Raw genomic sequence first — 17065 nt, forward strand, 5'->3', positions numbered from 1 at the left:
AAATAGTTCCTAATAAATCTTTTTATTCTTGAGAATATTCTTGTCTCAAATACTGAGCTGCTTGAACCATCAATTGCAATGCTTGTTTCACTTCAGTGTAACCACGAGTTTTGAGTCCACAATCAGGATTTATCCATAAATTTTCTTTTGGAATGTACACAATGGCCTTCTTGATGAGTTCAATCATCCATTCCTTGTCTGGAATATTTGGAGAGTGAATGTCATAAACTCCTGGAGCAATGTCATTGGGATAATTGAATTTTTCAAATGCTTGTAAAAGTTCCATATTGCTTCTGGACGTTTCAATACTAATAACGTCTGCATCTAAATCAGAGATGGATTGGATAATGTCATTAAATTCAGAGTAACACATGTGAGTGTGAATTTGAGTGTCAATGTTGACACATGAAGTGCTGAGCTTGAAACAATTGACAGCCCATTTCAAATATTCATTCCAATCATGTTTACGAATAGGTAATCCTTCACGTAGAGCTGGTTCATCGATTTGAATGATTTTGATTCCTGCATTTTCAAGATCCTGAACTTCTTCTCTGAGAGCAATGGCAAGTTGTTGACAAGTGACGCTTCTTGGTTGGTCATCTCTTACAAAACTCCAATTCAACATGGTAACTGGTCCAGTCAACATTCCCTTCACTGGTTTCTGAGTTAAGGATTGAGCATAGGATGACCAAAAAACTGTCATTGGTGTCTCTCTCGAAATATCTCCATAAAGTAATGGAGGTTTCACACAACGAGTTCCAAAACTTTGGACCCAGCCATTTTGTGTTGAATCATAGCCTCTCAATTGTTCTCCAAAATATTCGACCATGTCGTTTCTTTCAGGTTCTCCATGAACGAGTACATCGAGTCCAATTTCTTCTTGCAATCGAATGACCTTTTCAATTTCCTTTTTAAGGAATAAATGATAATCTTCTTCTGAAACAGTACCATTCTTAAATTTGCGACGAATGGAACGAATTTCATCGGTTTGAGGGAATGATCCTATTGTAGTGGTTGGAAACAAGAAGTTTAGCTTAAATAGCTCTTGTTGAGCTTTCTTTCTCTCTGGGAAGGAATGAGAACGATTCAAATTGAATTCAATGTTCAACTTTTCTCTTACTTTGGATTGCAAGTTCGTTCTGATTTTCTTCTTGATTCGATACATTTTGAATTTTCAAGGAAGAGCTCTTTGACACTTTCCAATTCTCCCGTTGTTGAACAGGTGGTCGAGTGGTCATCATTAATCATTAAGGAATGACTCAATAGGTAAAGTTCTTCCAATTTTTGAACTGCAAATGCTAACCAACTCTTTAACTCATCATCAAGTTTAGTCTCAAGGAAAGATCCAATGGCACATGAAGCAATGAACACGAAGGTGCAATCCACACTCTCTCGTGTGAAAGACCAAACTCTGAATGGTTCACCACAGACTTGATCGTTTGCACGCATTTCTCTAAATCTGTTTTCCAAACATTTCGTCCATCGACTAGACCCAATGAAATAATCTTCTTTTTGATTTCTGGATGTGTCTTTTCAAATCGAGTGAGTTCTGACAAGAAATTTTCTAAATGTTCTTGTTGTTGATGGCCAGAACGAACGCCATCCAAATGAACGGCATCGACATGCAATTGGACACAAGTTTTCACATTGTTCAACAAGGGTCCAAAATAGGTGGCCAATAAAATCTTGCATGCAAAACCTTGTTGAGAAGCAACCAAATCTTGAGAGTAGGTTTTCACAAATGCTTGTTGCCATTCCTCATTCAAATCCATGACGAGAATGGGCTCGTCGATTTGAACCCATTTCACACCCATTTCTGAAAGTTGTTTCAATACTTGTTGATAAATGGGCAACAACTTGGGCAACACGGTATGGAGCTTTTTAGAATCATCGGCTCCGTTTGTAAACTCCACACCTTTTGCTAAATAAAGCCATGTAAGAGGACCGACAAGAACCACCTTGACACGATCCAAACCAATCACTTCTTGAGCTTCTTTAACTTGTTCGAACAAACTAGTCCTAATTAATTGAAATTCTTGAGAGGGTTCAATTTCAGGAGTAATGAAATGATAATTGGTATCGAACCATTTGGTCATTTCACATGCAGCTGTTGGTTTTCCAGTAGGAGCTCGACCTCTTGCCATTCTAAACAAGGTATCAAGATGAAAATCAGAAGAGGATCCACGGATGCATGTTCACTCTCCTTTGCATTCAACAAGAAACGACGAGGAATACATCCAATCGTGGTTGTCCATTCCAACACATGATCATACCATGCAAAGTCTCCCACTGGAATTAAATTCAATTTTCCAACTTGAGCCTGTTGTTTCCAATGATATTTTCTAACTTCACATGCTGCATGTTGTAATTCCTGCAAAGTGCTTTTTCCAGACCAATAACTCTCGAGAGCGAGTTTAAGCTCTCTGTGAACACCAATTCTTGGATATCCAAGATTATGTGTGAAAAGGAGTGGACAAGTAGTAGCAGACATTGGATTAATGTTGAGCCAGAGAGGAGTATAATTGAGGTGGAAATTTTGTTGAGTTTTTTTTTTCAATCAAACGTAAGGTCATGTGTGAATGCGTGTGAATATTTCAACACTTTCTGAATGTTAGTTGTGTGTATTCAGTCCGATTCATAATTTTGATAATTTCAGCGATTTCATTGGATGGTTTAAGAGTCTCTTCTCCATGGAATGAAAAGAATGTTTGGTTTCGCAATCCGAGTGTTGTAAATATTATGAAATGAACCTCATGATTACGTGTAGGCAGATCATTTTCGAGAGTGTATTCGTTCATCATTGAAATCGCTGAAATTATCAATGAAACCAATGATGACATAAGATTTTATGTTCAATGAAAATCCACAAAACACATTCGGAAATCAGTTCCGAAAATTTAAAAAATTAAAGTTTCATTTTTGATGATCCAATCATAAAAAAACGGAATCAAGCTGGGAGAGAGATGTGATGCGGTCATTCATGAAAATATTTTTTTGATCTATCTTTCCTCCTTGGAACTCAATGCGAATCCAATCAAAAGAATCTTTCAAAAAAATCATGACAACATCCTCCACGATTCGACGTCGAGTTGCAGCCATCACACTCATTGCATCATGTTGTTGTCTTTTCATACTTCTTCACAACATTTGCATGGTTTCGAATGCATCCTTTGCTCCACAAGAAATTCGTTCCATCACTCAAAGATTTCAACAATATCTTCAAGTGCCAACTCAACATCCAAATCCCAAGTACGATTTGGCCATTGATTTTCTCATTCATTATATTGAAACAAATTATGTAAAATCATCAACTTCTCAAAAAACGAAACCTACCATCATTGGAGGTGATTTCAAAATTTCACATCATGTGAACAAGTACATTTCACAAGTTGGAGAAAATGAAAGATTCAAGTATCAAGTCTTCTCATGTGATGGAACAACTCCGAATTTTATTTTAACAGTGAAAGGAAAGTATCCCAAGGAAGGTTCAGTATTGGTGAGTTCACATATGGATGTTGTTCCTGCTGATGAAGAGAAATGGTCGTATCCTCCATTTAATGCAACTGTTGTGGATGTTTTGGATGATCATCAAAATGTGATTGATCGAAGAATATATTCGAGAGGAAGCCAGGATATGAAATGTGTGGGAAGTGCTTATTTGGAAGCTGTGAATCAATTGTTGAAAGCCAATGACAACTGGCAGCCAGAGAGAAATTTACATATTGCGTTTACTGCTGATGAAGAAATTGGTGGTAGGAAAGGTTGGGGATGTTTATTGTCTCCAGAATTAGTTGCATTATGGACAGAATTGAACGTAAGATTTGGTCTCGATGAAGGAATTGCCAGTGGATTGAATGATGATACTGTTCAAGTATTTTATGGAGAAAAAGCAAATTGGTGGTTTGAAATTACTATTCCTGGAAATGTCGGTCACGGTACGTTATTTCCTTGTGGATATTGTTTCAGATCTGGACCATCATGATGTGCAACATAATTTTGAAAAATATTTTTCACACACAACACGTGTTAAGGTTCACAATTTATTAAGGACACCTCCACAGAGAAACTCCATCGATTATTGAAAGACAAGATATTTCCATTCAGAGAACATCAAGAATTACAAATGAAATTGTCCACCACCAATCCAAGAAAGAAGAAATCAAGTAGCTCTGTAATTACCATTAACTTGACAGGCATTCGAGCTGGTCATACAGATCCAAGAACAGGTGAATTCTCAAATCCCAATGTCATTCCTCGAACTACAGTTGCCCTTTTCGATATGAGACTCTATCCAGGAGCTGATACGACCGAAGTCGATCATTTGATTAGAAATGATTGGGCTGCTTATGTGAACGGAAGTGTGAAATTCATTCATCAAATCATGGATAATCCACTCACCGATTTGAATGATCCATTTGTTAAAAAGTTCGAAAGTATTGTCAATGAGAGAATGAACACTGATTTTGTGATTGTTCCTGCAGGAACTGACGCTCGTTATCCAAGATCGAAAGGAGTGAATGTGTTAGGATATTCCTACATGCCTCGAACAAAGGTATTATTACATGACAATGATGAATATATCGATGAGAGTGTTTATGTGGAATCTGTGGTGAACTACATGCATATTTTCGAAAGATTATTGACCAAGGATGAATGAATTGAGCCTCAATGAATTTCAATTTCCATCCCAAAAATGCTCGGTCCGATCTTGAATTTAAAAAAAAATAAAAATAGTTATCAATTCACGATGACCAATTCAAAGAACAGTCGACGAGGACTCAAGCACCCCTTTGGGACCACTCCGTCCAATAAAGAATGGAAGAGTTACAATCATAAAGCCATGAGATGTAAGACCCGATCCGTAACAACCCAAGCATGTAAACGCTATGAAGGACTTGAGGAAAGCCTTCCGCATTGGCATGAAGTGAGTGATCGTTGGTATGCTTATTGGTAAAGAGCCCATGAACTTTTTGTTATTCGAACCATGTTCCAATCATCATGAACAGAGTCGACCAAGATTTCCAAGATCGCTCCACAAAGGTCAAGTGCATTTTGTGTGCAAGATTCAATCGATTGCAGCAAAATTAAAACAATAAAAAAATGAGTGATGAGCCACCTCAAACAGAGCAGTCTTCTTCTTCTTTGAGTGAGCTACACGAGAAATCGGAGGCTCATGCGGAAGAGAATAATCATACAATAATAACAACTACAACAATTGGATATCAAGCTTCGGCCTCCTCTGGAGAGGCTGTTTCTGTACAGATCAATGAAGATGCCAACAACAACCATTCGGGAAAACTTGCATCAACGACGATTAAAGAACATATCCGAAGCAAAAAGGATTTCTTGAGTGAGATGTTTTCCAACAAAATTCCGTCATTCAGGAAAAAGAATAGTGTGCAACATTTTGAAAATAACAACATGAACTCATCAGCAGAAGAATCAACAACATTGATCAGCAAAAATTGTGGAGTAACCATAGGTTATATTGCACCATTACCAAAATGTGATTGGGGTACTGTTGATGCTCCGAAATGTTTGGGCGAAATGTATGATGATATCATTCGATATTTTTTCATGTTCATGACTCCGAAAGAATTGATTATTATTGGTGGAGTGAGTAGAAGGTTCCGAGATTTGTCTAGTAGCGATGAAATATGGTCACCAATATATCAGGCCTATACATTTAGCAGCGTCGAAAAAGATACCACCATTACACAACAGTTTAGACACGAATTTTTAAGGAAGCTTAAAGAAAATTCGACCATCCAATTTCTAAGGGAGGAGTCCAAAGAAAATGTGCCAGTTATTGAACAAGTGCAAACATGCTTTCAATGTGGATATGGATTCCTGGCACCTCAAATTTTCTTCACTTGTTTTGCAATATTCAGCATTCTTGTTCCTTTGTTAATGGATGGATTTATCGATATTTCACAAGTTGGATTTTGCAGTCTTCCTTTTTTTTTCGCTCTTGGCACTTATTTATTCATTAGTATCTCGCTTCTTATTGATCCATATTCACTTGAAAAGAAACGAAACAAATATTTGGAATATCTTCAAGTTGGAGCATTAGATGCTGGTTACTCGAACAAGAAATGGACATTTTCGGATTCTGAGCCACAGGAAGAATCTGATTTTGATGATGGTCAGTAGTTTTATTGAGTTATGATGAAAAATTAACCTTTTTTTTAGGTTGGAAAGAGAGTATTAATTTGTCAGTTTGGCATTTATGGATTTGGCTCTTGTTCATTTTGGGCTATTTATCAAAGTATATTTGGTTTGCTGCTGTGTATTCTCCGTTTTCTTTGTTGTTCATTCCTTGTCATGTTTACACAATTTTCTATTGCATTGGTCCATTAATATTTTACAAACACAGCCGATCCAACAAAACGATAAGCAGCGACTCACGATTAACCAGTTATTGCTCCTATGTCACTAACAGCTTGTTGGTGATAATCTCATCAGTACAAATATTGTTGATTGGTTTGAAATTGGATGGTGGTAAGTGGGACATAATTTTGAGATAATTATTGTGACATTGCATTTTGAATAGTTATAACTACGTATTGGAACCTCGTTTTACTACCAGCTTGGATTTTTTTGCTTTTTGTAAATTGTATGTGCTGTTGGTATGCGGCATGTGCAGGAATAAGCGATGGAAAGGAAGGTGGCTGTGTGGGATTGTATGGCATTACTGCTCATGTTTTATTTGCTCTTTTTTACCAAGTATGGTTCATTATCATTGCACTGAGATTGGATTTGATCATAACATCAATATGGTAAGTATAGAAATTTGCATTCGTTTTAAATCATCAATAACCATACCAGGACTCCATTGTTTGTCCCCATGTGGCTCTTTTTGAGCTTTTCATGTTGCACGCACTGTTTATGTAGCTCTGTGTGCATTTCTGTTAGGCATCTTCACGTGGTTGGGCTTTCAACTTCGTAGACATGTTTTTTGGAATCAGTAAAACGGAATTGTCATTAGACACCAAAGAGTTAGAGAGAATTTTATTCGAACGAACAATTTTTATTTGAGGTGTGAGGTGTTATTGTATTCTTTGTTTGCATTTTTCAATGTGATGCAAAGCCAATTTATCAGTACCATGCTGCTCATCACTGAATTCCTGGAGCAAGCTCAACGCTTGAGATAGATCATGATCTGTCAGCATGTATTTACAAGCCATGTTGTACTTTTTCCAAATCGCCTTCTTCTCTTGTTCTTGCATTTCATACATCCATTCATCAGCGTTGTGTGCAGAAAGTTCTCCAACCTCGTAAATATTCGAGGATTTGTGTGAGGAAATGTCTCCAAAATGCCATGGAAGTGAAGACGAGTTTCCAGCCAAGCTACTTGTCCACTCCAGTGAGGAATATTCATCGTCTGGAATGTTTGGAATGCTTTCAACAAATCTTGTGTGATACAATGATTGAATGGTTTGGTGGACTGTTTCGCTCACAAGTATGCCCGTATCGAAATGACACGCCACTGCAATCATTGCTTCCAAATTTCGTGATGCATTTGAAATAATTGTGAAACTCTTCGATTCGTTGGTACCAACGTTTCCGCAAATACTGTCTTGGGAGCATATGGCAATTCTGAATGACGTTTGAGAATTTGACAACTTGGAATTCTGGCCCTTCTTGGTGTCTGTTCCTTTTAATTTCGATGCGAGTTTCTCAGAAATAGATTTACCTGCTTGTACTGCTTTTTCAATATGTTTCGCATTGTCAGATGATGAATTGAATGAAATGGTTAAGGAATCATTTGAAAAGCCACCAATCAGCCCTCCACTCACTCTACACACAGTATTCACTTGCTCAAAAACTTGGGACAAAAACTCAATACAGCTCGTTGGATTTTCCACTTGTGTCAAAATCTGTGAAAATCCTTGCATATGAATTAACATGTGAGTAATTTTCTTCTTTTCAAAAAACAGAGAAAACATGTTGGAACCATTTCGTTTGGCAACGTTCGAAAGTTTGGAAGAGAGTCGTTTCAAACTTGATTTGTTCATGTCAGAAGTCGATGAGGATTCTGCAGCGTGTGAGGCTTGACCTCTGGAAGCAAGTTCATCTTTCGATTCTGCTGCTTGCTTTGTTGAAGTGGTCTCGTATTTGGCCCCACTATTATGCTGCTCTATTTGAGATAATAAATGAGCTGGAATGAAAGCTCTATATTGTTTGATCATTCCAATCATATCTAAAAAGTGTTTTTGCAATTGATTGACTTCATAGAATTTGCTTGAATGGACTTTGACGCTGTTAAGGTCCATGTTGGAAACGGCTTCGAATTGTTCCATCAAGTTGTAGAAAGGTTTTACGATTTTCAAGGAGATTACAGTTGAAAAGGTCAAACCAAACACTGTAATGATGCATGCACATCCAATGGCAACAAGAACACCGATAATGATAGACTTGTCGTAATTCCATTTAGGAATGGACAAGACAAAGAGCCAGTTGAGCTCTGAAGCAGTGCATAATCGATACATGGAAATGTAATCAGTCGATGATTCAATGGTCACGTGTGTGTTACATGTCAAGGATGACAAGTTGTTGTTCAAATATGTATAAATGTACTTGGCAACGGAATTTGTTTTTTCATCCTCGACAGTAATTGCTGTCTTCCTTTCTACTTTTCCATTTGTGTTTTTGATGGTCATTTTTACGTCAGGTTTGTCGACTGTTCAATGTTAGTTTCGAAATTCGAAAAAGTAAATGCTTCGCACAACTTACTTGCTAATAGATAATCAGTACCAAGTTCGACAATGAAGCTCTTGGAACCGCTAATAGTCATGGTCATATTGTGCAAATACTCTGAAAAGCTCACCACAGTCAAAGATTTGTAAAAGAATTGTCTAAATTTGTTTCCTTTAGCATCAGGCACATCCAACTTGAAACAAGTCACAAAGTTTACAAAAGTGTCAAAATTCACACTTGTTTCCATTACAAAACTTTGAAACCATGATGACAGATTTGGGTAGGCATTGCAACGATTCATAAAATCTGCAGTGCTTCCAGAGCTGGACACCATGTCAGGTGCTGCATTTCTCTTACAATGGTCATACTTGTCAAAATCTGGATTGCAAAAGTAAACAACTGCCTGAGCTGGAGTGAAATTGAAGAGAATTGGACCCATACTAGGAATCATGGTCATTCCAATTCCATTACCCTTATTGTCTCCAAAATGTGATGTTTTTACCAACCCTTGTGTTTTCTGAAAATCATACTTGTATGCAGAATAGAGAGCCAGTTCAAATTTTTCAAAATCATTAAAATCCAACAAGGGATTCATTTGACTTTTCATGGCTTCTGTCGATAATTCAACTTCTTGCAAAGTACGTGAAATCTTGGAAATGATTCCATTGAAATCAGCACGTCTGACATCCTGACTCAGAACCACATTGGGTGGGATCAAAGTTCCAAGCCATACCGCAGAAATAATGACCACTCCAAACAAGATGAACACGGCAATCAGAAAGGATAAACAAAACTTGATGGAAAAGCACCAACGAAAAATGGAAGACGATGACAATTCCGAGTTGGGCTGGAATGGTTTCTCAACATCTTCCGTCATTGACTCTTCATCCGAGTGACTCGTAGCCGTTGAAATTGGGGTTTGAATAATTTGATTCCGTTTCGGCATTTGAATACTAATAATTAGTCGGTTAGCAATGGAGGTGGTTTTTTGTATGAAGAACTAAAAGCTCGGAGGTAGTAAATTGGTTTGAAGAGATAGCTCTGAAGCACCAGGAACGCGTCATCTCGGATTGTTGTAGATGCGTCTAAAATTGAGAGATGTAATCACGTATCATTGACATCTCAAGTTCAGACTGACGTATCTCGTGCCAGAGCTGTGCTGTTGTTATGATGAAAAGTTCATTGGCCTGGTGTCAAGTGAATTTTTTGTCAAGATGACCGTTACAAATTTTATATGGCGCGAAATCTCTCTGAATAAAGACAACCCACAAGAAAAATTTTGGGACAGTTTACCATGATGCTTGCCCTGCTCCGAGTGGTTTTTGTACAACTACTTTTCCCAAAGATCCGGAAACGGTTGTGTTGGCACAATATTAATTGGTATTGCTATACATGAGGATGATGTTAAAATTATTATTGAATGACCGCAGCCTTGTGATGATGGTGAGTGTTGAATTTTTGTGTCGGTTTGAATTAGAAAATGAAAATTGTCGCTGTAAATTTAGTTCTCGCATCCAAACTCCAAACATGCGATTTTCAGCAAGTTCTTTATCAATTTCGAATTCAAATTGAACAACATTTGCCATTTAGACTTAGTTTGAATCTGCGCACTGCTGTGTTCTCTAGGTAATCTGTCATTCTGAAGCTGAACAGAATTGAAGGAAAACTAGTTCTGATGCAAGTTCTTGTCCACCTTATTTACTGTGCACAATGACAACAGGTGACAGTTTTACATTTGGGAACAAAAACATTTTAGAAAAAACAACAGTACTTGCTTGAACTTATTTTTCTAATGCCAGAACAAATTACACTTGGTTCTACCACTGTTGGTAGAAGTGTTTTTGGCATTAATCCTTCCTTGTTGGTACGTTTTATGTGGTGGTTTTGTTCATGTATTGTGAACAACATGCATGATGGCACATATTTCTTGATTGTTATTTAACAATGGTGATTTTACATGCCATGTTTTGGTCGTTACCATAACTCCTCTCTCACAGAAAGGAGGAACCATTGCTCAAACAGGTAAGTTTCGAAATTTCTCAAATGTTGTCATCTTTTGTTGAACATTGTTATTGCGCTCACAACATATTATACTTGTGTTCATGTTGTTGATTATTTTCTCGTCAGTGGTTGGTGGTATTATCAGTGCCATGGTGGTCGCTTCTGTAGTTGTAACCATCATCATGGTCATTGTTTCAGCTGGAATCAGCTCCCCCAATGCCAAAGATGACTATGCTCAAGTGTACAAGCAAATTCCTTTTACCATCTATCCATTGTCGAATGATGTTGATCCTCGTTCTTTGAATTTAACATTGGTGAATGTCACTCAACCTCTTCATGGTACTGCGGTCATGACAGGAAGTGGAAAAGTTGTCTATACCTCAAGTGGCTCTTATGCTGGTAACGATACATTTACTTACTATGTTACCAATAACTATGTGGTTTCATCTGCTGTAGTTTATATTGAGATTTTAAACAGAGCTCCTGAATTGATCGATTTGGCGTATACTGTGAGCAAGAATTCTATTAAGAATGCATTTGATGTTTTCAGCTATGTCAGTGATAATGGTGGAATGATTTCTGATCCTGACACTAGTGATACTTTAACTGTGGTTGGTGTTGGATCATCAGCTGTGAATGACTCTTCCATTAGCTATGATTCTCTCTATGTTTATTATACTCCACCCACTGGTTTCAATAGTGAAGATTCATTCACATACGCAGTCAGTGATGGTAATTCAACTGTGAGTGCCAATATCAAAGTTACAGTTGTCAATGATGCTCCAGTGTGTACTCCTGACTATTTTGTTGTTGCAAAGAACACAAAGACTGTTCTCAATGTGTTAGCCAATGACTACGATATCAATAGCGATACTATTACCATCTATTCTGCTGGTTCTGGTTCTGTTGGTACTCTTGTCATATCTGATGATAAGCAAAACATTTCATACATACCACCTCCACAAATTGAGCCTCAAATTGACTCATGGGAATATCAAATTACTGATGGTTCTCTCTATGGAAGTAGTTTTGTGTTTGTTAAAATTGTGAATACTCCTCCAACAGGTGGTGATCGAGTTTTCAATGTACCAAAGAATTCTACAAACAACATTCTTGATTTGTCCTACACAGATGAAGACATGCTAGATACAGTCTATGTTTCAATGCTTACAAAACCAAGTCGAGGCTCTTTCCAACTTGTTGAATATTCTGCGATTGACCAAGTCAATTACCCAACCCAAGACTTTTACTCAGTGACAACCAATACTTACAAGTTGATCTATACACCAGAGAGTGGAACTGTTTATTCAGAAAGCTTCCAAATTAAGATTTCTGACACCATTGATGTTGTTACTGCCAAGATTACCATCAATGTGGTTCCTGTTGCACCAGTTGCTGTCAATGATACTGCTTACTGTTCAAAGAACTCCAATGTAACAGCGAATGTCGTCTCCAACGATTACAGCACATCTGGAGATGTTTTAAAGCTCAGTTTTACCTCACTGGAAACTCTTTACGGAGGAGAAATTAGAATGTTAGATGACAATAATGTCATTTATATTCCTGCTACAAATTTTGTTGGAACGGACTATGCTCCTTATTATGTTAACAATACCAATTCAGATGGATCTACAGATGGAATTTTCCAATCTACTGGTTATTTGATTGTCACTGTGGCTAATACTCCACCAATTGCTGTGGCTGATTCTTTCACTGTTTCCAAAGGGTTAATTGCTTCCTTAAACTTACTTGCCAATGATTATGACACCAATGGAGATGTGATTAAATACAATGGTGCCACCACAAGCACACAAGGTATTCAAGTTGGTATTTCCTCCTCCAGTTCGGTTATCACTTATCAAGCTTTGAATCAGACCTACATTGATTATTTCACATATTCTATTTATGATGTAGATGAAGCTAATTCAAACTATGCAACTGTGACTGTGAATGTTGTGAATGATGCTCCTCAATGTAATGACGACACGGCTACTGCTTCATGGAATCAATCAGTCGTCATTGATGTATTTTCAAATGACCAAGACATCAACCTGGGTGATTATGACAACCTTGTTATCAAATCGTTGTCAACACCAACTTACGTAACCGTTCAAAGTTTCCAAGGTGGAAAGAAGGTACTTTATACTCCTCCAAATGGATTTACTGGCACTTCTACCTTTACTTACACTGCAACTGATGGAATTGATATTTCCAATGTGGCTACTGTGACTGTGACAGTTACCAACTCGGCTCCTACTGCTAACGCTGACTCTGCAAGTGTTCATTGGCTTGATGGATCCGTCACTATTTCAGTTCTTGCCAATGATGTTGATGCTGATGGTGATGCTCTCCACATTGAATCGTTCACTCAACCTTCAAAAGGAGTGGTTGTAAAGGTTCAGCTTTCTGATGGCACTGATGCTCTTTCATATACCAGTAATTCAAATTATAACTTTACTGGACAGGATTCTTTCACGTATGTTGTTAGCGATTATGGAAAGTCTGCAGTTGGTGTTGTGACTGTTCAAGTGACCGATAAGGCTCCGGTTTCAGTTGCTGATTCATTTACTGTGCATTGGAGATCATCAAGCAATTCCTTAGATGTATTGGCTAACGATTATGACAACAATAACGACCCAATTACTGTTTACTCTCTTTCAACTCCTTCAGACTTTAAAGGAACAATTGTGAAGGGTAGTCATAATAAGAATTTGGTATTTACTCCAAGTGCTCAATCAATTGGAACTCAAACAGTTTCATATGTAGCCACGGATCGACCTCTCACAAGCTCTTCTGCCACTGTTACATTGATTACCACCAATAGTGACGCACCAAAGAATAAGGTCATTACAAAGAGCATTCATTGGTCAACTCAAAGTGCTGGAACTCAAATTAATCTTTATGACGTTGCTCAACCAACAGACACGGATGGTGACTCATTACAATTCGAAACGAGCGCATCTGTTGAACCTTCTCATGGTAGTGTCGTGATTTCTAATGGAAATTCTACCATAGTCCCAAATGTTATTTACAAACAAACGTCCAACTATATTGGATCAGACTCGTTCAACCTCACGGTTACTGATGGTGCTCAAAGTGCACAATGGCAAGTTGTAATCACTGTTTATGATCATGCACCAACATCATCTTCATATCATGAAACATTTTGATGTTATTTCTTCAGGATATACTCGTGATGTCATTGCATTGTGTAACGCTCTAGATTCTGACTCACAAGACACAGTGTCTATTTCTCAAGTCACTATTTCTTCTGGAGGTTCAGTCTCTCGATCTGGAAGTTATGTCACATTCACACCCACCAAATATTTCACTGGAAATGCAACCATAACCATTACATTCACAGATGGATTGCTCACTTCGACTTCCACTTGGACGGTGAATGTACAAAATACTGCACCTGTTTCAAGTCCATTCTCTACAACCATTCATTGGACAACTAGTTCAACCAATATTAACGTATTAACAACCATTACGGATGCTGATAGCGACTCGATTGATTTTAAATTGGTGTCCTCAGCTACTTCATATGGAACTCCAAATATTACAACCGTTCTGGAACTAAACAAGTGACATGGACCCTTCCAACAACTCCATTGATTGGCTCATCTTCATTCACTATCGAGTATTCAGATGGATGGATCTCACAGAATGCAACTTTTACAGTGGTGGTTCAAAATAACGCTCCAACAGCCACAGCTAAATCAATTTCCACTCCATGGACAAGTTATTCCTCTGGAGTCACTATTGATGTATTATCTGGTTGTTCAGATACTGACTCTGATATATTGTCTCTATATTCAACTCCTTTCTCAACTCCATCTCATGGAACTGTTTCTCAAAGTTCTGGGTATGCACTCTACAAACCAACACAAGGATATGTTGGTATTGACACATTCACATTTTATGTAACCGATGGATTGGCTGTCACCTCTCAAACTGTGACTGTGAATGTCACAAATAATCGACCTGTTGCTGTTACTGATTCTGCAACTGTTCATTGGTCTAACACCTATACAGATATTAGTGTGTTGAGCAACGATGTCGATGCTGATAGTGATTCACTCTCAATCTATTCCTCTTCATTGACGCAGCCATCACAAGGAACAACCTCAATTGTTGGAACTACGATTCGTTATACTCTTGCTTCTTCCCCAACAAAGGGTACTCAAACATTTTCTTACAAGGCATATGATGGAGCACAAGTTTCGAATAACGCAGCCACAGTTACTTTAACAATTACCAACACAAATATACCTTCTATTTCAAATCAAACCAAGACTGTACATTGGAGAACAGCAAACTCTGGTCTCAATTACACCATTTATAACACTGCAAAAGATAGTGACGGTGACACATTGACACTTTCCATTGTTTCTGGTTCTTCATGCTCGTTAGTCAGTTCTGGTTCTATCAAACTTGTTCTGTATCAACACACAACATTTGAGGGCACTGATACGTGTACGGTAAAGCTTTCTGATGGCTTAGACTCTGACACCAAGACACTGACTTCAATTTCGTATGACAATGCTCCAGTTGCTGCAGCAATGACTGTTCAATATTATGGCGCCAATATTCAAACTGGTATTTCTATTGATGTACTTTCACAAGCTACTGATAGTGATGTTGAAGATGTTGCGTATTTGTATATTAGTTCAACAACTGCTTCTACTCTTTACGGTTCTGGAGTTGCAACAATTGAAAATGGAAAGATAAAATATTTCCCAAGCTCTAGTCTTGTCACTAGCGTTGGAACCGATTCATTCAATTACACAATTAGTGACGGGCTAAAAACATCGACAGCCACTATTACAGTTCAAATCAAGAGCACTGTTCCAACAGATACAGAGCAATTCTATGATATTCATTGGAGAACAAGTTTAACTGGTGGCACTGTATTGTATCCACTCTCCAAGATTAATTCAACAGATACACTCACTCTCTCTCAAACATTAATCTCCTCTCCAGACCAAAAGGAACAGTTGTGGTGTCTTCTGATGGTAAATATATTACTTACACGGAACTGAAACATTTACTTTGAGATATAGCTCTAGCTCTGGATCTTCCATGATCAATGTGACATGCACTGTGTATGATAACACTCCAACCGCATCATCATTGACAGCTACCACACACTGGACGACAACACTGACTCAAAATTTGACTTCCTTAATTGCTGACTCTGATAGCACAGATACTCCTTATTTGCAAATCTATTCTGGTACTCAACCATCAAGCGGTGCTTATTCAATTTCAAATAGAGTTGCAACGTTTGTACCTTCATCTACTGTCGGAACCATGTCCATGACCTATGTAGTGAGTGATGGTTTGAAAAATACATCTGCAGCATTCACTGTTTCTGTGACCAATACAGCTCCAAGTGTCTCGGTAAAGACTTACAGTGTGTTGTGGAGAACGTTTAGAGATGGATTTATTTAAACGTTTTGAATTTGTCTCCAACAGATACCGATTCTGATGGTGACTCGTTGAGATTGAAGAGTATGTCATCACAACCATCAGTGGGAAGTGTTTCTGTCACTTCTGGCTCTTCAACCAATGTTACAATTTCAGCGCCTTCGACAGCATATACCGGATCTCTTTCGTTCAGTTATGTGGTTACTGATGATGCATCGAATGGTGATGTAACCAATACTGTGACTCTAGTAGTTTATAATAATGCTCCAACTGCAACAGATGACTCGTTTACTACGCATTGGAATGTTACTTCATTGACCCTGGACGTATTATTTAATGACGTTGATCCAAATGGTGATTCCCTTAATATAACATCCTTGTATGGATCATCGGCTTCCACGTCTCCAATTATTCAAAACAACAAAATTATTTACTATCCTAAAACAGCATCATTGGGTGTCGATACTTTCACCTATGTCATTTCCGATGGCGTGACGACAACCACGGCCAAAGTGAGTGTTAACGTGACAAATTCTATACCTACAACTAAAAATCTATCATTCAATGGACTGTGGTCATCTGCAGTTAATGGCATCACCTTTGCTGTGATTGGTAACTCTTCGGATTCTGACTCGGATTCCCTTACTCTGTCGTCTTACACTTCCATAACATCGAGTCAAGGAACATTGACCTTAACAGGCAGTGGAAAATCAATTTTATTTAAGCCTACGAGTGGTTTTGTTGGCTCTGTAAATAGCATTACCTTTGTAATTTCAGATTCCAAAGAATATGTATCTGGAACCATCTCCATTACCATTAATAATGGTGCTCCAACAGCAAATACCACTTCATTTACTTACCATTGGAGAAGTGTTTATTCAACTGGAGTCAACATTAGTCTTGCGTCAAGATTTTCTGATTCTGATTCAAA

At 37.9% G+C, this 17065-nt stretch overlaps 6 protein-coding genes across 6 annotated transcripts in view; 3 read left to right on the plus strand and 3 right to left on the minus strand.

The window, feature by feature from the left end:
• Window positions 1-22: 22 nt before the first annotated feature.
• Window positions 23-1165, minus strand: C9374_007806 (uncharacterized protein; the record flags this gene model as incomplete). The annotated part of the gene is made up of 1 exon (XM_044697812.1): window positions 23-1165. The coding sequence occupies one exon, from the start codon at window positions 1163-1165 to the stop codon at window positions 23-25; it is 1143 nt and encodes a 380-aa protein (XP_044546430.1).
• A 145-nt stretch (window positions 1166-1310) lies between these two features.
• Window positions 1311-2144, minus strand: C9374_007807 (uncharacterized protein; the record flags this gene model as incomplete). The annotated part of the gene is made up of 1 exon (XM_044697813.1): window positions 1311-2144. One exon carries the CDS (start codon window positions 2142-2144, stop codon window positions 1311-1313), a length of 834 nt encoding a protein of 277 aa, XP_044546431.1.
• A 914-nt stretch (window positions 2145-3058) lies between these two features.
• On the plus strand, window positions 3059-4657 carry C9374_007808 (uncharacterized protein; the record flags this gene model as incomplete). Its single annotated transcript, XM_044697814.1, has 2 exons — window positions 3059-3935; window positions 4032-4657. The coding sequence occupies 2 exons, from the start codon at window positions 3059-3061 to the stop codon at window positions 4655-4657; spliced, it is 1503 nt and encodes a 500-aa protein (XP_044546432.1).
• Window positions 4658-5100: 443 nt separating this feature from the next.
• Window positions 5101-6949, plus strand: C9374_007809 (uncharacterized protein; the record flags this gene model as incomplete). Its single annotated transcript, XM_044697815.1, has 4 exons — window positions 5101-6145; window positions 6193-6501; window positions 6554-6779; window positions 6829-6949. The coding sequence occupies 4 exons, from the start codon at window positions 5101-5103 to the stop codon at window positions 6947-6949; spliced, it is 1701 nt and encodes a 566-aa protein (XP_044546433.1).
• A 100-nt stretch (window positions 6950-7049) lies between these two features.
• On the minus strand, window positions 7050-9646 carry C9374_007810 (uncharacterized protein; the record flags this gene model as incomplete). The annotated part of the gene is made up of 2 exons (XM_044697817.1): window positions 7050-8683; window positions 8737-9646. 2 exons carry the CDS (start codon window positions 9644-9646, stop codon window positions 7050-7052), a joined length of 2544 nt encoding a protein of 847 aa, XP_044546434.1.
• Window positions 9647-10492: 846 nt separating this feature from the next.
• Window positions 10493-17065, plus strand: part of C9374_007811 (uncharacterized protein) — a gene marked incomplete at both ends in the record, with an annotated part of 10451 nt that continues 3878 nt past the window's right edge. Inside the window, 7 exons of the mRNA XM_044697818.1 lie at window positions 10493-10564; window positions 10698-10722; window positions 10828-13680; window positions 13886-14271; window positions 14370-15706; window positions 15768-16120; window positions 16183-17031. Of these exons, the coding sequence (XP_044546435.1) occupies window positions 10493-10564; window positions 10698-10722; window positions 10828-13680; window positions 13886-14271; window positions 14370-15706; window positions 15768-16120; window positions 16183-17031 (5875 nt within the window). The remainder of the gene's footprint in view (window positions 10565-10697; window positions 10723-10827; window positions 13681-13885; window positions 14272-14369; window positions 15707-15767; window positions 16121-16182; window positions 17032-17065) is intronic.

This window comes from Naegleria lovaniensis, assembly GCF_003324165.1.
Source record: "Naegleria lovaniensis strain ATCC 30569 chromosome Unknown tig030, whole genome shotgun sequence".
Lineage (NCBI taxonomy): Eukaryota > Heterolobosea > Eutetramitea > Acrasida > Naegleriidae > Naegleria > Naegleria lovaniensis.